Source organism: Peromyscus leucopus, chromosome 3 (genome assembly GCF_004664715.2).
Source record: "Peromyscus leucopus breed LL Stock chromosome 3, UCI_PerLeu_2.1, whole genome shotgun sequence".
Taxonomy (NCBI): domain Eukaryota; kingdom Metazoa; phylum Chordata; class Mammalia; order Rodentia; family Cricetidae; genus Peromyscus; species Peromyscus leucopus.
Genome location: NC_051065.1, coordinates 70,923,300 through 70,944,910, shown reverse-complemented (window position 1 = coordinate 70,944,910; position 21,611 = coordinate 70,923,300). Strand labels below are relative to the sequence as shown.

The following is a 21,611-nucleotide window of genomic DNA, read 5'->3' as shown; positions in this document are numbered from 1 at the left end:
TATATGTGTGTTTTCATGGTGACCATTGGTATTGGATAGCCGGTTGGTGTGCTCACCCCTGGAAAACACTATTTCTCCCACTCTCAGCATTCCTCAGCTAGCTGTTGTTCTTTGTGTAGGGTTAGACCTCCTGAGCTTCCCCTTGATCATGTTAGCATGTCCACTGGTGTTGTCCTGTTCAGCTCATGTTTAGGCAGTCATGTTGGAGAGACTTTATGGGTGTAGCTTCTGATACTCCTAGGAGACATGATCTCACAGCAAACTCCCCATTTCTCTGGCTCCAGGAATCCATCTGCCCCTCTTCTACAGTGGTCCCTGAGCCTTAGGCGTGCAAGTTGTATGTAGGTGTGTCCTTGGGGACTGGAGGATAAAGATAGAGTTCTGTGTCTCCCATGAACCTCACATTTTGGATTTCCTGGAAATCCAAAATTCAGATGGTCTCCTAATATGCCAGAAAACAGATCTTGATTTTTGATTCAGGAAAGATATTTACTCACTGAATCTTTGTACCTGTCACAGTTAAAGCACTGAAAAGATAACTTGCTGGTGGTATTTTTCTTCTTTGAACTTGTGAACGTCTGTATGTATACTTCTCTAGATTGCATTTGTTTTTGTTGCATCTGTGGATTTTCTTGTTCCTTGCTTTCCCATCACCAGCAATTGATCTCATACTCCTTGGTCCATAGGAGCTGTTCCTTAGTACCAGGTTGAAGGCCACTGAATGATTGGTCTCCAATTGCCAGTTTTTTGTGTATGTCAACTGTAAGTCTCTGTTTTTAAAATAGGGAAGACTTGATAACTTAGACTTTGATTAGGTGTAAGAATATTTCTCTCCTGGGAGCTAGAGAGATGGTAGTTAAGACCACTGACTGTTCTTCAAGAGGGCCTGGGTTCAATGCCCAGCACCCACATGGCAGCTCATAGCTTTGGTTCCAGGGGATCTAATACTCTCACATAGACATACATGCAGGAAAAACACCAATGTACATAAAGTAAAAACAAACAAACAAATAAATAAATAATTTATTTATTACAAATAAATAAAAATAAATAAATAAATAATTTTTTTTTTTTTAAAGAAAAGCTGTTTCTCTCCATACAGCCAAGACATATGATAGATGTCTGTGGCTTTTAAGAACAGTATTTGTGTCTATTTTGAGTGATTTTGGCATTTGCATTTTCATTTGTTTATACAAATGAGTTCATTCTTTTTATTCTAGGGTTATGGAAGAGAATATCTAAAGATATTATTGAACGAAATGGCTAGGTAAGCTCTAAAGGCAGCCACAAGGATTTGGGCTTGTTAGCTTTAGTCAGTATAGTGATGTAAGAAAAAATAATCTCCTTTTTCTGCACTTGTTCTTAGCCAAAGGCCAAGAAGCAATAAAGGACAGTACATAGAGTGGGTCTGGACTTAATCAGCTAGAAGATGTTTGTTTTATTTATTTATTTACTTTTGAGACGGGGTTTCTCTGTGTAGCCCTGGCTGTCCTGGAACTAACTCTGTAGACCAGGCTGGCCTTGAACTCAGAGATCCTCCTGCCTTTGCCTCCCAAGTGCTGGGATTAAAGATGTGTACAGTATAGCCTGCTAGACAGTTTGACTTGTTCGTTCTACAAAGTATACATATCTTCAAGTATTACATCATACGTGATAAGTAGCATACTATTTTTGTCATTTGAATTTTGTCATGGTCAGCCTTTTCTCTGATACGGAACTATTGTACAGAGTCAGGGTGCCTCCATTTTGTGTGTCAGTGTCATACGTGTTTGACTGTGGATGCATGTGAATTTGAAAACCCCAAGTGGTCGTAGAATGTCAAAGGTTGGAAGCGTCTGTCTCCGTGGTTGTGTTTTCTGACTGTCTTCATAGATGGGAAGTGGATAGAGCAGGCAGCACTTAATGGCATACGAGAATGGTGAAAGGCTTGGTAACTAACTCTCAGCATCATTGAGTATTTCCCTGACAGCAGATCTCACCCAGTACTGCATCTCAGTGTTTCTAACCTGTTGTCTCCTGTCTTAGTCCCCTTAGGATGCTGTAGCAGTACTTGAGAGACTGGAAGCTGGGGATGTAGTTCAGTCGATAGAGTACTTGCCTGGTATGCTCAGGGTCCTGGGGTTGATGCCTAGCAACCATCACCCCAAGAAAAAGAGAGAGACTAGTTAATTTATAAGGAACAGAAACTTACTCCTTATGGTTCAGAAGGTTGGGAAGTCCAAAGTAAAAGGTTAGGGTTGAATGTGAGAGGGGTCACACTTGTCCTTTCATACGCCCTTGCCCTTGAAGTTGCATGATCCTTCATGATGGAGTCTTCATGTTCTAATTACCTCTCATCGGGTCTCACTGTTCAACACTGTTGTCATGGGGATGACTTGCTTTTTAGAGGACACATAGCATCTCTTTCTGTGGGTAAATAGTTACTTATTAGACATCTCTGTAGCATGAATCTTAAAAGTTCATATTAATAAAATCAAACCCGAGTTCAGTTATTGGGGTCAATGCTGGTAGATCAGAGAGACAGAACAAGCCACAGGTAACCTCACCTGGCCAACTTCTCAGCTGGTCTTGTTTCCTCAGACTGGAAGCCTCTGGGTCCTCATATCTGAATGGCTTTCAGCTGAACTGTGCTGCTATAAGCCTGAAAGCTTAACCAGCCAAATGCTTAACCAGCCAAATGCTTCTAGTTTCTAGTCCTCATGCCTTATATACCTTTCTGCTTTCTACCACCACTCCCTGGGATTAAAGGCGTGAGTCACCATGCTTGGCTGTATCCTTGAACACGTGGATCTCTGCCTCTGGAATGCTAGGATTAAAGGCGTGTGCTACCACTGCCTATCCTTTATATTTAATATTGTGGTTGCTCTGTCTCTGACCCCAGATAAGTTTATTAGCATGCATAATATTTGGGGGAACACAATACCACACATCTCTTTGGTACCAGGCTTGTGGGTATGTGTCTCATGAGTCAGCTGTCACTGCGGTCCAGGAAATAATGTTCCTATGGAGAATGCAGATCAGAGATAAAGGTGTTGAAGCAAGCTGGGGCAGGGAGTGATATAAAGTTAACAAGTGATAAAGAAGTGTGGTCTGGCTTCTCTGAAGAGGCTCATTTTGAGCCAAGTTCTTAATTATTGGAAAATTAGTCATGAATAGTTTGGAGAAGAATGTATCAAACTGAAAAGAATAAGAAGTGCAAGGCTTTGGGATGAGAGATCATGCTTGATCTGTTTCAGGGATAGCCAGAGGTCAAAGTGACTGAAGGTGGGTTTGAGATGAGACAGGCGAGGAAGCCATGGCTTTATTAGAGGGCCCTTTAGGGTTTGTCTGACTTTGGATTTCATATGAGGCATGGTGGGAAGCTTTGGGATGGTTGGGAGTAGAGAAAAACCATGAACTAGATTATGTTTTAGGAGGGTTCCTCAGGCTCCTGTGTGGAGAATAGGTGTTGGAGACCAGGGCAGAAAGGGGAGCGAGTGGGAGGGAAGGAGGCTGTTGCTGTAGTCCACGCTCAGACCAGGGTTGTAGACAAAGTGGCCAGGTCACAGCTGCATGACTTCGTAGAAGCAAGGATACGTGTAATTTAGCTTTCACGCCACAGCTAAGGACGGGCTACTGACTAGGTCCCCGGCAGATTGTGTTGGATGAACCAGCAAATGCAGATTGCTCATCTCTTTCCAAAAGATACACTAAGCTGTCCTTGATTTTTCCAAGGGTTCTTCACAGTGGTTTATCCTCTCCCCACTCTTTCTTTTTTGAGACAGGGTCTCATTATGCTGCTGAAATTGGTCAGGATTCATGGTCTTGCTGCCTCAGCCCCCCAAGTTCTGGGATGGCAGGTGTGTGCTAACACAGCCATCTTACAGTGATGTGATCAGCATCAACCAGGCATGGACTTCTCTAGAACTTCTTAACCTGGGCCAGCCTGCTTCTCTTGTTTATGGGGTTAACAAGCAAGGCTAAAACTGCCCTAGTAGAGACGATGACTTAGATAACCAGATAGGAAAATGCCTACTTCACAAACTCAACTTATAAAACCCTTCTATTAAATGGTATGCCGGCTACTCTCTAAAGAAGTATTAATGCCTTTCCCATTTTATTCACTGGCTCGGAGTTATTTCTTTATAATCACACAGCCAGCAGGTATCACTCTTAAAACCAGTTATTACATCTCTAGAGCCTTTATCCTTTCAGCCATGCTTATTGATTTATTTTCCAAACAGTCGTCTGTTGAATATATCATGTAGTGTGCTACATAATAGGAATACTGACATAAGCAAGACCCCATGCTGACCTTGTAGAAAATCGGATAAAGAAAATCAAAGGTTTTAATAAACTATGGTAAATATTATAATACAACTAAAACAGTGTGTTTGGATTTATGCATACTATTATTAAAATATAAACTAAAATACAGGCTTACTATCAGAAGTGGTAGGGGCCAGTGTTTCAGATTTAGGACTTTCTTGGATGTTGTAATATTTGAGTGTATGTAAGGAAATATCTTGGGGTTGAAACCAAAATGTAAACACAGAATTCGTTTCTGTTTTATGTGTACTTTTTACTCATATGCTGAAGGTAATTTTACATAGAATTTTTAGATTGCCTGCATTTTGACCACATCCTATTACTTAAGGATAGACGCTCAATTTTTTTTGCTGTGGTTTCATATTGGTGCTCAAAAGGGGTTGGATTTTAAAAGGAACATACAGGTTTTAGATTGTTGAATTAAGAATGGTCAGCTGCTGGGTGGTGGTGGTGGTGGCGGCGGCGGTAGCACACACCTTTAATCCCAGCCCTGGGGATGGAGGTGGGCAGAGGTAGTTGGATTTCTGAGTTCAAGACCATCCTGGTCTATAGAGTTCAAGGACTCCAGGGCTACACAGAGAAAGAAACCCTGTCTAAACAAAGCAGAAAGAATGGTCAACCTATGAATATTTCTCCCAGTAGCTACCTGAGCATGCATTAGTTCTGTGTTGTCCTATTTTAGAATATTAAAAATTAAAATGGCATAGCAAGACCATTTATTGCTTCTTATCAATAGACATAAAATCCTCTGCAGTGTCTTCTGAAGTCTGTAAGAGGTCTTGGGAAGCTTTTGAGTTCCAGCTTTTCAGAAGTCCTTTTCATCTGCAGTGGTCTCATTTCTTTTAGGATAGCTTAGGGTTAGTTCTGCCCCTGCTTTGGGAGTAGGCTTGATAGCGTTAAAGGAATGTGTATGGGATGATAGGATTTGATCCCAGGAATTGCTCAGTTTAATCAGGCTACGTTGGCATAAAGTCAGAAATAAACACACCATCACACTGAAAGAGTGAGACTGCCGTGGACTTCTGAATCAAGGGTGAACGATTCTTTCTTGTGAGTTTTTCTTGCTTAAGTAACTTATTTCTTCTTTTGAAATATGTGTTTGAACAAGTGAGAAAGTGCACCTGTCAAAAGATTAACCAACTGAAAACCATTGTCAGCATTAATTTTTCTTCAATAAGTGACTCTCTGAAGCTATTTAGCAGTCTGTAATCTAGATACAGAGCTACTGACCTATGATGGACAGCACTGGATTTATTTGTAAGCTTTGACTTAAATTGTCTACTTAATTTCTCCAGGTTAGATCAACAGGATTAGGAGACAGAGTAGTTATGTGTTTTGAATAAGAATGGATAAAGTGAGGAAAATAATTGTAAAAACATTGATGGTTTACCATCTTGGTGAAATAAATTAGAAACCAGCAAAATGATAGCCACTCAAATGTCATTATTGTTAAAATAATTAGGTTTTTGTACACAATCCTTTCCAAAGTGTTTCTAATGCTATTATGAAACGGTGTAACTTAACTTCCTGTGAGCATTGAAGGTTTCCATATATAGGGAATGCACTCCCGAGATTGTTTGGCTTACATCACACTGACTTTTGCTTTTAGTAAATGTTTAAAAATGATATGAACCAGGAAAAAGAAAGCTACTTGATTGACAATAGAAAAATACTGACAATTTAAGCCAGGCAGTAGTGGTACACTCCTTTAATCCCAGCACTTGGGAGGCAGAGGCAGGCAGATCTCTTGAGTTTGAGACTAGCCTGGTCTACAGAGTGAGATCCAGGACAGCCAGGGCTACACAGAGAAACCCTTTGGGGATATGTGTATGTATGTATATGGTATATGTGTATATATATACACATACATATCTGTATAATTTAATTTAAATGTTTAGAAATTGTTGCATTGAGTGAGTTAAATTGAAAAGCAGGCCATCACTTGGAGATTCTGTTCCAATGCCCAGGTCTAATGGTGCTGCAGTTGTGGTTTCCCATCTGTAGTTGCAAGTAAAGTAATTACAAAAACAGAAGTTGCCCTAATATAGTAATAATAATAAAAATAATAATAATAAAAATATATTCACATATTTACTATTTTTAAGAAGAAAATCTAACTTGAAAATTGTTAAAAGCATTAATTTTCAAATTTTATTTCATAGTTTATAAAAAAGTTGTAGTAAAGTGGCCCTTCTCCCTCTATGAAGACAAGCCTAAATTAGAAGTTGTTTCACTGATCCTTTCAACCAGAGACAGTTAATTCATCAAGCTTGTTAAAAGCTAAGAAGTAGCCAGAGCATGCTAAAGTTTATTTCCTGTTTGTGCTCGTGTCACTAGGAATGAGTTGCCTCAAAGATGTGGCAGGAGGGAGAGAAAGATGAGGAAGCTCAGGTGACCCCTGAAGTGCCTGGGAGAGTCATCTAAATGAGCAAGCGCTTCTTTCTCCCTTCCAAGAGCCAGGGCTCCAGATCTCCTCAGTAGGTGGGGGCTGGAGAAGGAGCTCGGGAGCCCCAGACCTCAAGCACGGTCTTTAGAGCAGGCTCCTCTGCATGCTGTGGTTCCAGTTGGGGCCCCAGGAAACTCGAAGTGTATATGGCTGTGTGTGTCTGTGGGTTTATGATTAACCTGCATGATGCTTGGTTACTGGAGCACTCCTGTGGAGATTTGGAGAGTCTTCCACATGGATGGCAGAAATACATTTTTGAGGCAAGGATTGAATAAATCCCTTTGGTTTTTAGGTTTTTCTCTCATTTTGTTATTTTATCTGAGCAGTTTTGCTTCCCTCTCTTTCCCCCCAATGACTCAGGTGTAGGAGCTGCCCGGTCTGGAAACCTGACGTTTATGGTGGGAGGAGTTGAAGATGAGTTTGCTGCTGCCAAAGAGTTGCTGGGGTGCATGGGCTCCAATGTGATGTACTGTGGAGCTGTTGGGACTGGGCAGGTAATGTTGTCGAGTGATTGGTGTGACTCAATGGAGAAGGTTCTTTCTGACCACATTCTTGCCCCTTTTTCCCTTGATTCATGCTGTGGCTTCCCTGCTTAGATTTAAGTTAAATTGGAATGAGTTGGTTTTTCATCATTGTTGTAGGCTTGGGCAGATGTCAGTCCAACGAGAAAGAAGTAACCTGTGCCCTTCAACCTTTGAAAAGTAAAGCATCTCCTTTAGAAGTATGAGATGACTGATAGTACTGAACTCTGAATTGAACTGACTGCTCCTGTCTTGCTCCTAACACATGCTCATATTCCATTCTTCTTGTAATGCTTTGCCCAGTCACTAAAGCTCAAGACTTTCCTGTTAGGAATTTTTTGAACTTAAATTCTCTAATCTGTTCTCTAACCGTTCTCTAATCTGTACTGAGTTTTACCATTTTGATCATCTTGCTCATTCCACATATTACCTGGGTATAGACTTCCATTATCTCATAACTAGTTTGCTGCTCAGAGGGCCAGTAGATCTCTATTTTCTACCATGTCATGTTCTAACTTTCTATCCTACTTGACAGTCTAAACTATCAAAGTTCTCCATGTTCCCTAAAATGTATGTATGCGTAATGTTCTTAAAATCCCATGCTTCTGTGTGTCTAATCCTCTTATGTATTTACCATTTACCCTGATGTCCTTCTGTTTTCTTGTCTGTTTACATCCTGTCCTGACCTTCAGAGAGATGACTTCTGTTCCACCTCCTCCGAGACCCTGTTTTTTGTTTTGTTTTGTTTTGTTTTCCCGAGACAGGGTTTCTCTGTGTAGCTTTGCGCCTTTCCTGGAGCTCACTTGGTAGCCCAGGATGGCCTCGAACTCACAGAGATCCGCCTGCCTCTGCCTCCCGAGTGCTGGGATTAAAGGCGTGCACCACCACCACCACCACCACCACCACCACCACCACCACCACCACCACTACCACCACCACCACCACCGTCCGGCGAGACCCTATTTTTAGTGATGAGATAACTAGTACTGAACTCTGAAGTTGAATCATTTGTCCTGCCCTGTACATGCACACATGGACTCCATTCTTCCTGCCCGTCCTGTCTCCTCCCCACGGACCTTACCCTTTATTGTTCTGGTTTGCTCATCTGTTCCCTTTTGTAACACATAGCATTCCCATTGTCCTGTGAGAACAGTGTGCCACAGGAACCAGTCCTCCTTAGTGTCGAGGCCACAGTAGGAGTGCCCTTTGTTTTAACCAGTGGAAGAGACTCCAGGTCTGCTGAGGACAGGTGTTAGGCTCAGAGGGAGATGTACTGAACTGCATTCCCTTACCCACTAGAGAGAATCCACTATTGGATGTATGTTTTTTTCCAAGAGAGAACCCTAGGAATCAGGTAAAGAAAAGTCTTGTAAATTATAACTTACAGTAAAGCTCCTTACTATTCACTTTATTTTCAGGCTGCAAAGATCTGCAACAACATGCTGTTGGCTATAAGCATGATTGGAACCGCTGAAGCTATGAATCTTGGAATCAGGTTTGTGGAAGAGAACATTTTCGTATTCTAACACTCTTCATTGTCTTCCCTATTTGATTTTTGATGTTAAAAGAATGATGTTCATGAGAGAGAAATGAGTTAGTTCAGGAGCACGCTGAAAGTGCTTTATTATTGAATTTTAATAGACTTTGCTTATTGGACAAGCAATAGGACCCTCGGGAATATCAACACTCTTTGCCACAGCCGTAAAATATATTGCACTATCCACTGAAGTTATATTATGCTTTTTATATGGAAGTCCCATATCTTCTATTATACTGAAATGCAAAAACTATAAAATTCAAACATATTTTGGCAATGTTAGGACAAATTTGAATGAAACATGTTTTTAATGTGTAGTGAATTCAAGTATTATGCTGTGTAACTAGTTTTATATACCTGTTTTAAATGTACTTCTCAGAATCCACACTAGCAGGGTTCTTGGTGGTCTGTTGTCAGGATAACCAGGCTTATGTTCCTAAAGGTCCGATTCATGTACACAGCTTTCATTTTAAATTGATTGGTTACTCTATGTTAGGATATATCTTTAAAATACAGTGTTCACTAATTGTTTACTTAAATTGAGTAAGAAATTCTATTTTTCTTTTCAATGATAATTCTCTAGAATGCTAAAGGTTAATGCCTTAATTTTAGCCTTTAATCCTTTGGATTAGGAATGCTATGTATGATTAATCAACTAATTAATATTTTTAATGTTCTGTATTTCATGAATATAATAGATACACTTTTTTAATTTTGGAGAACTGCTTAATGTGTGCAGACTCCTTTATTCACAGCTTTTCTCATATCTCTGGGCTGCTTTGTCAGATAGATGCAGCACGAAGCAGAGGAGCAGCTTGGACCCCAGCTTTTGATAAAAGCAATACAAAGAGCCAAAGTGCTTGAGATATTTTTTAAACCATGGTAATGGATTCACATTTCCTCTTAATTACCATATCAAGATGCTGTTGTTTTATTGAATTGCCCGTCTCAGATGTTAAACTATCTTGACCTATTAAGTTGTCATGTTGTAATTGAGATAAAAGAGGAATTTGCTTTGCATCAGCGCTAATTGGTTTATCAATATCCCATACCATTTACATTTTAGAACCATGTCTATAAGATGGTAAAGCATGTCTGTACAAAGCCTTAATAAAACCGTTGTGCGTGGGAACCCTTCAGAACTTCATATCTGTGCTGTGGCCAGTTTCAGGCTGTGGGCCCCTTGTCATACTGAAAAACTTGTTCCTAGCATATTTATTTTCACATCTGTTCTCTAGATCAGTTTCATGGAAGAGGAAAACAAAACTTTCTGGAGCTTGAATTGCATATAAAGTTAATTGTTGCTAACAACAGAACTAATATCCATATATATTTATATGTATGATTTATTCTTATTTTTCTGGAAATAAACCATGAAAGCAAAAGCGTGGCTGAGCCTAGGTTCACGTCCTAGATTCCTGACATGCCCCTTCCTCACGAGTTTGTTTTTCCCTCCTGCCAGAGCATCACTGGCTCAGGATGCTCCTTAGGCACAACAGTGTGTCTTCTGGCGTTTCTCGAATACTTCTCTGTCAAAACTCTGAGTAGATAATTATTTGCTCTTCTGAAGCAAAGCTTTGGGTTAGATGTGGTGGCACATGCCTTTATTTAATCCCAGACCTTGGGAGGCAGAGGCAGGCAGATCTCTCTGTGTGTTTGAGGCCAGCCTGCTCTACATAGTGAGTTCCAGGCCAGCAGAGTTCCGTGGTGAGACCTTGTCTCTAAATAAGTAAACCAACAAGCAAACGAACAAATGAAACAAATGAAGCATTGAGGACAGAAAGATGCTGTAACAGGTAAAAGTAAGAGCACCTGCTGCCAGGCCTGACAGTTTGATCCCCGGGACCCACATGGGGGGAGGTGAGCACCGACTCCTGCAAGTTGGCCTCTGATGATACCCATGCCATGGCATGTGAGTGCACACACACACACACACACACACACACACACACACACACACACACACAAATGGAATTGAAAACATTAAAGTGGAACTTCCATCTAGGGTAAGTGCTTGTGTAAATCCACCGATGGCCGCTAATAAAGAACAATAGGGCCATCACCTGAACAAAATGTATAATGAAGTGAAAGCCGTTGGCTACTGCACTAGGTTGGTTCCCAAGGAAAATATTGAAAGTGGCGTAAATCCACATAGGGAAATTAATAGCAGAAAATAGTTTATCTTATTTTGGCCATGACCCAGTATGGTAAAATAATGTTTGAAAATAGGAGGCTTTTCTGTGATTCCAGGGTGTAATAGAACCTAGCACTCCAGAAGCTGAAAAATACAAAACTTTTAAAGGATTAGTTTTCCTAAAACTCTAAATATGTACAAATGTGTGTGTGTGTGTGTGTGTGTGTGTGTGTGTGTGTGTGTTATATGGAGAGAGACCTATAAATATAAGTAAAATGTGCATAAGAAGTCCATAAACAAGGCAGAAACTTGTTTGTTTTACTTGACTGTTAAGATAACTTGTAACTTTCAGTGTTTCAGATTGTACTAGGTTGTTTTCCTAACTTGAGGTCCCCGCATTGCCTTAGTGCTCTGACAGCCCAGGAGGAGAGCTTCTGCTCTTGTCTCTGTGGTTTACAGACGTGGTTTGAAATGACAGGACTGCTCTCTGATAGAGTATAGAGAGCGGCCACGATTTATTGCACTTTGCAAGGTGAAAGAGAAAATTGGCATCAGCAAGCATAAATTCCCAAGTAGTAAATTCCCACAGCGTAGTGCAGCATCAAAGTGGTCCAACTGCATTTATATTCTGCTCACTTGCAAGTAGAATTTTCTAGAGTATTAATGTCAACATTTACAAATTGAGTCGCCTGTTCCAGTGACGTGATCATTTCTGATTAATTTCATTCTCATAAGTCAGTGTTTTAGTGTTTTCTGGGATATGGTTTTCTCTTTAATAGAAGAATAAAACCATACAGTTTAAAAACCATCTTGACCCTTTGCTCTTTTACAGTGAGCCTTTATGGATGTTAGTGAAAATTTAAAATGTTAAAAAAAAATAAAGTGCAAAAAATATTGGTACATAATATACTTTGAGATTCCTGTTTATTAGATCTTTTCCCTCCTAATTGGATTCCTAGTTAGGACTCCGAAGTTGTCCTGTAGCCTTGAAAGCTCCCTGCTTGCATGAGAGAGGTTGTGTTTCTGTGATCACACTCAAGCAACATTGTTAAAGTGCATTCTGTTGTTTGATTCTTCATTCTGCTCCATTGGGAACTGATTCTTAAGAAACACTGGTGGGTAACAAGTGACTTGCATGGTCAGTGGGGCCCACTCCCTCCTGCAGCCGCAGCATGTTGTCTTGACCTACAGAGGCTGTAACTCTGTTGCTTCTGCTGCAGTTTAAACTCTTCCCGGAGAGCTTTTCCTGCAGGCATGCTTCCAGTTTCTTGATTATTGCGCCTCAGTTTGCCCTTTTGTGAGGATTAAAACTTTTATTTATTTATTTTTTTGGCTTTCAAGACAAGGGTTTCTCTGTGTAGCCCTGGCTGTCCTGGAACTCACTCTGTAGACCAGGCTGGCCTCGAACTCAGATCCACCTGCTTCTGCCTCCTAAGTGCTGGGATTAAAGGCGTGTGTTGCCGCTGCCTGACAAAACTTTTATTTTTATACCCTACCCAACAGAAAAAATGGAGGTTGATAATCAAAATGTTGATAGGATTTCTTAACTGGTGAAATGCCACACCTTGGCCGGTTGACTGTCATGTCACTACTACCCACCGTCACACAGTGAGCCTCAGGCTGTCTAATCTGTCTAAGTTGCATCCAGCTATACACAGATGTCTGCTTTTCTCATTTATAAAATGATAATGGTACCAACCCCCACTGGGTTATTGAGATGGCTGATTAATTCTTGTAGCCTTTTAAAAGTAGTTCTTAGCACATAGTACTTAATGATATCTGAGGTTAGGATTTGACTCTTATTTTGGACAGTTTTCCATCATAACCTTTCTCACTAGCTGTCTCTGTCTCTGTCTCTGTCTCTCTCTCTCTCTCTCTCTGTGTGTGTGTGTGTGTGTGTGTGTGTGTGTGTATTCTATTGCCTGTTTTTCCATCTAGAATGTAAGCTCCATAATAGATGTGTGCATGGCCAGCTTGTAAGAACATAGCAGGCATTCAGAGTGAAGACGGACTAAATAAAGAGGAGAGGAGGGAGAAGTTGAGGGAGAGGATGGGCTGTGGCTGCATGGCCTCTGGGTGTGGCTCTCCTCTCACCTGCACCGGTAGGCAGACACAGACTGTGCTGGCTTTCTTTGTTGTCTCATTGGCTCTTGCCTGGAACTGACACGTGGCAGTATGTGTGAGTATGTGCGAGTGAATCAGTGGGTGACTGATTAAAATAGACATGGCTTTAGATGTGTTCTTTCCAGATCTGTTTCTGTTACACCAACACTCAGTTGTTGTTCTTAACAAATACCAGTGTAGATACTTGAAAGGTAGAAAATGAACAAACTTTTGGTCCCTAAAATTTTGGCCATGGTGAAGGCAAAGCGTTGTTATAATTTTTCATTTTTTTTAACAGTTTATGATGCATCGTTTTTTACTTCTCCCAAAAGTTCGTTTACCGTTCTTGTGTTTTAGAGGTGAGCAGGTTTGACATAGTGACGTTTATTTGAGTTGCATTATATATGCAGTCAGAGCAATGAATTCATTCTGTTTGTATCAGAGAACATCCCAGCAATTGTAAAGCCACGAGCATGCATGCACACACTCTTGAACCACCTCCAGTGGCAAGTTATTATGGGGACTGACAGACTGTCATCCTTTTGATGGCTTGAGCTGTATATCTCCTGAGCAGCGATGGGGCTCTTATGCAGAAGTATCATATGTTCCCAGCCAATTTACAGGGAAGCAGCAATAACATTTTATCATGGTTGAGAGCCCAGTAGCTGCTTCCTATTAAACTTGCCCTTTCAGATACCTGTCTTGGATTAATTTGTTGATTTCAAATGGAAACTCAGTCTTCTCCAGTGAAGCATGACGTTCTAGGGTAGACTCTCTGAATGACAATTACTGTGTATTCTAGCTGGTTTCAGACCATTACAAGCCTTGGGCACAGTGGAAGACAGAGGACTTCAGTAACTGATTTTAATATCCTGTCTAATTCTAACTGTCAGTTCTGTATGTGCCAGCTGAAGAAGCCTCAGAAAGAGGAAATGCAAAACACTCCTCACTTGCTCTTTTTAATGATACACTTTGCGGCAGAGTGGGGGCAGGGAGGGAGCAGGAGGCTCCTGAAGGGAGTCTGCAGGGCAGGCAGCATCAGGTTTGGAAGTGAGCGGAGAACAGCGCCCTCCTGATTTTCTGTGTGTGCATGTACCCGTTAGACACCTCTAGATAGTGGCATGTTTGCCAAAGCAGGTTTCCGTTAGCCAGTGCCAGGGTTTTCCCTGGTTGTTCCATTCAGGGAAAGCAGGGGGTGTTCCGAAGTCAGGGAATTAGGCCTAACTCGCCATTTGAGCAAATGCTGCAGAGTATGAACCCTCCTTTGCAGTCAAGAGCCTTGTGAAGTACTGGCCAGCATAACCTAGAAAGCTCTAAAGAGAGGAGTAAATCCGCTGCTTTAGATGTGATGGCATCTTGAACTCTAAGACAGTAGGATGGCCCTAAAATGCTGGATGTCTTTGGGAATGTCTGTCCTTATGGATGTCTGTTTTGCCTAGAGCATACATTGGTAGTTACAGCAGTTAGCTGATGGCTAATCTGTGCTTTTTCTCTTCAGTTATTCCTTAAGAATGCTGTCTTTGTCTTTTCACACCATGTCTCACTGTCCTCCTGATGATAGCTTGATTTTATTTGCACTGGAAAGAAAGTGTCTGTTGTAACTACACACACAGCAGACTTGGGTCTTTTCCTTCCCCTTGGGCTTTTTCAGTGTCTGACTAATGTAGCTGAAGTTGGCCTGGGACTTGCTATGTAATGTAGCCCAGGCTGGCCTTGAACTCCTGATCTTCCTGCTTCTGCCTCCCACTTGCTGAGATTGGGCTCTGCCAGACTCATATTTTTTTTTTTTTTCTTTTTTGGTTTTTCGAGACACGGTGTCTCTGCTTTGCACCTTTCCTGGAACTCGCTTTGTAGACCAGGCTGGCCTCGAACTCACAGAGATCCGCCTGCCTCTGCCTCCCGAGTGCTGGGATTAAAGGCGTGTGCCACCACCGCCCGGCCAGACTCATATTTTTAAAAGACTGAAACTATTGTGCCTCTCTTCATTATTGGACAGAAGCTGATAGCTGATTTAGATGGACTCTTTATGTTGGATAGAATCCTTAATAAAAGACCCATCATCCTAACATGGGCCGCATACAAACTCAGCCTGGTGGCATGTAGGGTGCTGTTTATTCCCACCCCTCAGAACCCTGGTTGCATCCTGTTGTGTTGCACTGGTTCCATGTGATCCTGGGCTGTCAGCTCTCTTTCCGGCTTTAGCATCACAAAAATGTCTTGCTGTTTCGGTATTCAGATTTTGCAGTGAACAGACTACACAGTGATCAATTTAAGCATGCTGAGGTGCAGTTTGTTTAACATTTATCTAAGTGTTTCTTTTCAATCTTTTTTTTCCTAGAAGAGATTGATTTTAAGACAAAGTAGAAAGCTTTTATGACAGTGGTGTTATAATGGTCCTTTGCATGAAAGAAACCAATAAATGGCTGAGTATGGAGTTTTATTTGAAACTTGATTCAGTGATATTTAACAAGCTGGGTATCCCAAACTGTGTGAGGATCCTTAGATTGCAGCTGTTCCTAGGGTTGCATTGAGCAGCCATTTATGCCATCAGCCCAGTGATAGAACAAATGATGTTTCCGCTCCAGCAAGCTTTGTTTTATCAGGATCAGTAACCTTATCAGCAGGTGACCCAGAACTCTGACGCATGTCTCTGAATAGATAGCATATGCCACCACTCTGGGCAGACTTGCTTCATAAGCAAGATTATCTAATGAAGGCTTAATAAATAAGGGAAAGTGTGCCGCAGGAAATACTGTCTTTTGTAATGATAACTTCTCCTAAGCACATTTCACAGCTCATCGTTCATCTCTTGCACTTACTCTCATAAAAACCAAAGGAATAAACATACATATAAGTGCTTTCCACCCAGACTCATGACTTTCCAGAGTTGCCAATATTTCTTTCTGAAATAGATCGTTTCTATGTGAGTGTAGAATTTAGATTATCAGATTGATTTAAAGTTCATAAGTGAACCCTTGAGTGTGAGAAGCCACGCACACTGTGATGAGGTTATGCATTTTCTTCTCTTTATAGTAGACAGTGCAGGTTTTCTCTGGAATGACCTTGTTAATCAGCAACTCTTTTTGTTATTGCTGTTTTCAGGGGTTTTGCTTTGTTTTGCTTTTTTAAAGCAGGGTTTCTCTATGTTGCCCTGGCTGCCCTGTAACTCGCTCTGTGGACCAGGCTGGCCTCAAACTACAGAGATCTGCCTACCTCTACCTCCTGAGTGCTGGGATTAAAGGTGTGTGCCCCACTGCTCAGCTTTAATCAGCAGCTCTTAATATACAATTGAAGATTGGATTCCTCACTTGGCTTTGATTTTATGGATGGTGTTTTGTTGTTGGGTTTTTTGGGGGGGTGGGGTTCTGTTTTGTTTTGTTTGGTAGGGAGTTAAAAGAGGGTTTCTCCATGTAACCCTGGCCATCGTGTAGACCAGGCTAGCCTTGAACTCACAGAGATCTGCCTGTTCTCCCTCCAGAGTGCTGGTATTAAAGGCGTGCATCTCCACTCCTGGCCTTTATTTTGGATTTTTGAGGTTGGCTGCTACTCTGTAGCCCAGGTTGGTCTGACCCTCTCTGTGTGTGTATCCCAAGCCGGCTCACACTTGCAGCGACTCTCTTGCCTCCTAGTTCTGTGTGGACTTTCAATTTATAGTGATGAACAAAAAGGTGGAATGCCCTCACTTGTTATAAGTCATGCGTGACTTGTACATTCTGGTATTTAATGTTTTTCTTTGACCTTTGACAGGTCAGGGCTTGACCCAAAATTGTTGGCTAAGATTCTGAACATGAGCTCGGGACGATGCTGGTCCAGTGATACTTACAATCCCGTGCCTGGGGTGATGGACGGAGTCCCCTCGTCTAATAACTACCAAGGTGGCTTTGGGACAACACTCATGGCTAAGGTATGGTAAATGCCGAGATTAACTGGGAGGAAAGAAGAAACATTTAGTTCTCTAATCCCCACCATCACACACACACACACCTTTCAGCAAAGCATGCACCTGTCCTAGAAGGCAAATTGTTATCACAGTGAGTCAGTTCCCCACTAAAAATTAGTGTAAATATGACTTTGATAAAAAAAAAAAAATCCTTACTTTGTTCATTTTATTTCTGGGCAAGGATGGGCTGAGATTTTTCTCTGGGGCTTGGGTTTGCTTATAATACAAGCTAGTAAAATTTTGTTTTTCATCATAAGCTTGCATTAACTTACCAACTCCTTAGAATGGGAGTAGTGGGATTTCCTGGCTGTTAATGCACTTGTGTTAAAGTATACATGGGTTTCCAGTAGGTCTTCCTGCTTTGAGTGTACGGAGGGATTTGTGTGTAAGTTAGTCATTTAAAAGGCAGCTCACTGCCTTGGTTTCATTCGTCGTCTCAACTGTAGAAAATACTTCAGCGGACCCATCTGTCCGCTCTCTCATGGCGCTCACCACCTCCACCCCATTACGAATGGACTGACACATTCACCCACATGCTGTACTTGTCCTGCTCTCCCGAATGCCCCGGGACGTTTGTCCACTCCATCCCTGAGCAGGTCTTGGATTCATTCAGATCCCTGGCAGTGCCTCCTCTGCACACCCCCCCAGCCTCCCGCACTGACCCTCCCGATCTTCTCCATATCACTTCCCTCGCGATAATGAGAGTAGCTAGAATGTAAAGCCCCCGTGTGTCACTTCTGGGACCGCCGTTAATAGCTTCAGCTGCTGTAGGTTAACGTCTCTCTGCAGCGTGTCTAACAAGGCCTTGACGGTTTGCCCTTGCTTCCTTCCCTGCTCTGCTCCCCTCCGCGTTAGCCGTGCTGAACTCACCGCTCCTTCTCCTCATTCCCAGCCTTCCCCCTGACTGCTCTGTCAGGCCTGGTCTCCCCTGCTGCTGTTCCCCAGCCCCCAGTGTTTCACCCCGCTAACACCTGTCTTTCAGCTCTGTGCTCCACCATCTGTTTGTTCTAGAAGGCTCTACCAGGACCTTGGACTATGCCTCCTGACCTCCATACTGGTACTGTTGCTCCCAAATAATACTAGTCCCTCTTGAGTGTCTTTCTTCAGTAAACTGAGTCTGTGTAGGATGCAGCGTCGTCATATTCACCACTCTGTACCGGTGTGTAGAGTACATTTGAAACTGTTTTCATGTGTCCCCTTCATGTTAGAAGACACTCTTATAGCAATCATACAGACTTCCGTAGATTGGAAAACTTCCCTCCCTCTATCTCTATCTCTATCTCGGTTTTTTTGAGACAGGGTTTCTCTGTGTAGCCCTAGTTGTCTTAAACTCACTCTGTAACCCAGGCCGGCCTCAAACTCAGAGATCCACCTGCCTCTGCCTACTGAATAGTGGGATTAAAGGTGTGTGCCAACACACCTGGCTTGAACAAAACATCCTTATGTAATCCTGCATACACAGTATTTTTATCTAAAAACAAAATAAACAGGTTTCCTGGGGGACAGGCGTGCTGACCTTCAGAAATCAAGATTTCTCTTTGTAGCACTTTCCCAGCTCTGTGAAAGCACTTAGTAAAATAATACCGCCTGGGAGTGTGGCTCAGTGGTAGCATGCTTGCCTACTACTGGATGAAGTACTTGGTTTGATCCTCTGCATCAAAAGAGAGAAAACATACACACACTCACACACTTAATACACGTAAGAATTTTATTTTTTTCAGATTCTCTTCTTCCTTCTCCCTCCTCCCCTTAGCAGTAGACAGCCCAGTTCCAAAATGCATCTTCCCACAAATCTCAGCATGCTTCCTCCTGCCTGTTTGATTTAGGATCTGGGATTGGCTCAAGACTCTGCCACCAACACCAAGACCCCAATTCTTCTAGGAAGCCTGGCCCACCAGATATACAGGATGATGTGTGCCAAAGGCTACTCAAAGAAAGACTTCTCGTCTGTGTTCCAGTATCTGCGGGAGGAAGAGACCTTCTGATGCGCCCTCTGGACATGGACCCTTGGGAATCAGGCTCTGTCCTGAGCCTTCTCCTAGCTCACCCTCTGATGGGTTTAATCAAAGGTCGTCTGTCTGCTTTTGATTGTCTACATTACAGTAATCCCTGGAATTTCTCACCCAGTTTTAAATGATGCTGCTTTCATATGTTTAGCAAACGTACCTGATGGTTTCTGCTAACTAGCTCAGTTGACCTTTTTAAAAAGTCTGATCCTTGAGCACCTTCAACAAAATTGAACACTCTGATGAGGATATTTATTTACTCCACTTTGCAAATAAAACCAAATGTTTTGTCAACAAGATGGAACCCATGGTAAAAAGGAAAGAAATCAGTTACAAAGACAAATGAGAGGGAAATTTGTCCGGTTAACCAAGTGGGGTTATTCCTTCATTCCGAGTTGCTGACTTCCTGTCCGGGATTGACGGGTAAGACAGCTTTTTGACAGTGTCTTCCTGTTTGGATTGTTCCAGTGTCTTAGTGTGCCTCTCCTGTTACAGCTTTCCACACTCAATCCGCTTGTTTCTGTATTCCCACTTCCTGCATATTCTTACTACATATTTTTGACTCCAGAACAATTACATCTTTAGACTGTTTCAGAGCCAATGATGATATTTCCTTTAGATAAATATTACATTATTCTAACTATAGTCATATTATTTTGAATTTAAATAAATTTCTATGCTGATAACATTTTCTTGGAGCTTTTTGTTTCTAACTATTTTTTATATGTTAATGGAAGAAGGGGAAAGAATGAAGGAGGGAGGTCAAAGGGCACAGAGCTTGGGCCGTTGTCAGGCCAGCCTCCAGCCGCCCTTCTGAAGACTTGATGACTGTGTGCTTGAAGGTTTCTAGGTGGTAAGTTATACGGAATTCAGCATCAAATGTAACTTGCCTCAGTGTGGAGTACAGTCCTCGTTTTCCTGCCTTAGCCTCAAGAAACATGATAGTGATAGACCTAGACACCAAGTTAGTGGGAATACCACTGCATTTGCTATTTTCCTGATAGTAAAAAAAAAAAAAAAAAAAAAAAAAGTCCAGACCTTATTGAAAGTGCTAAAAACATAGTAATAAAGGAGACCGCGTTCTTGCCCTTACAGATCTAGCATCTTGTTGGGAGCAGGTGTGATGAAGGGTGATGGATGTGTCAGATCTCGAGAACTAAGAAGAAGGGTGGGAGAGGGAGGGTCAGAGGGGTTTGTTAGTGTGAGTTCTCGGATGATATACTGATAATTACAGATAAAAAACAACAGTCAGGGAGCAGGCCCCATGAGCGTTTGAGGAAAGATAACCTACGATAGGAAACAGTACATTGCCCTGAGGTGGGCAGTCCGTGAGGAACACAGGAAGGCTGTAAGGTTCTAAGTGAAGTCGAGAGGGAGAGGGCTGTGAAGCTATGGCAGGACACGGGCTTTCACTGGGTAACAAACCACCCCGGTATTTAGTGGCTTAATACAATAAAGCTACTATTTTTCAAGATTGTCTGGTGTGGCTTTTTTCCTTCTGCATGGGGCTGACTCAGCTGGGACAGCTGGAGGGATGGTGGCTTCTCTCAAAGACACTCATCATCCTTCCGGAAGTTGGCTTGAGCCTTTGACCTGGTAGCGGAAGTGCTCCCTGAAACAACAGAGAACCAGCCCATGAACAGGCATCTTTCAGTCACCTGGCGTGTGGGCAGAAGTCGTCACACAGCCAAGGCCAGAGTCATCTTGGGAAGGGAGCAAATGAGCATGTGGATACAAAAAAGGACATTATGGTAGCCGTTTTCCAAATCGCCTTTCATAAAGGTGAGTCTGTGAAGGATTTTGTTCATAGGAATGACGTGATCTGACCTCTCTTAAAACGGTTCGTCGTGGATGCTGCTTGGAGAGTAGATTGCAGGGCCTTGGGTGTGGATGGGGTGTGAGGTGCAGGGGAGCCAGCCAGGAGGCTGTTGTGATAATACAGAGGAGAGATGGTGGAAGTTGGGCTGGCGTGTTACAGTGATGCCAGAGACAAGAAGTAGTCGTCGGATCCTGACCGTAAAGATGGGGCTGCTGACTAGAGAATGGGGGCCACTAAAATCAATAGCCTGGGACAGTGGAAGGAAGGAATTGCTGTGTCTTTGGGAAAGGGATCTGACGAAGATTGGATGTTTAGGAGGGGAAGTCAGCTTATCTGAGGTGCTTAGTGATGTAAGAAAAGAATGCAAGGTGTCAAGACTGAGCTCTGTGTGGGTGGGAAGATGAGGCTGGAGGACTGGTAAAGTAGGGGGAAAGGTAGGACGGGATCCTGGAAGCCACGGCAGGGGGATTGTAAGGGGGTGATGGTTGCCTGTCAAAAGCTACTCATAACTTGAATGAGCAAGGACTAGAAATGAGTCATTTGGATTTGGCAAGAGGTCACTGGTGACTTTGAAAAGTCTTAGAATTGAGGGGGTGACGAAGGAGGGAAAGGAGAGGGATTAGAGGTGAGGAAGAGAGACCCTGGCCGAGAAGGTGGGATGGGAAATTTACTCAGTGTCCAGATGGAAAGGCAAGACGTATTTCCAAGATTACAAATATGGATGGGAGTGGGGGAATGATAATGGGGGACAAGACACTCGCTGAGTGACTCCTGAGCAGTTGGGAGGAGAGTGTCAG

The 21,611-nt window shown here is 42.4% G+C and overlaps 1 protein-coding gene across 1 annotated transcript in view; it reads left to right on the top strand.

Annotated features, from left to right (window-relative positions):
* Positions 1-19,683, top strand: part of Hibadh (3-hydroxyisobutyrate dehydrogenase) — a 109,752-nt gene extending 90,069 nt beyond the window's left edge. The window contains exons 5-8 of the mRNA XM_028864140.2: positions 7,115-7,248; positions 8,694-8,770; positions 16,797-16,953; positions 18,816-19,683. Coding sequence (XP_028719973.1) covers positions 7,115-7,248; positions 8,694-8,770; positions 16,797-16,953; positions 18,816-18,974 — 527 coding nt within the window. The 3' untranslated portion in view covers positions 18,975-19,683. The remainder of the gene's footprint in view (positions 1-7,114; positions 7,249-8,693; positions 8,771-16,796; positions 16,954-18,815) is intronic.
* The last annotated feature ends 1,928 nt before the right edge of the window (positions 19,684-21,611 follow it).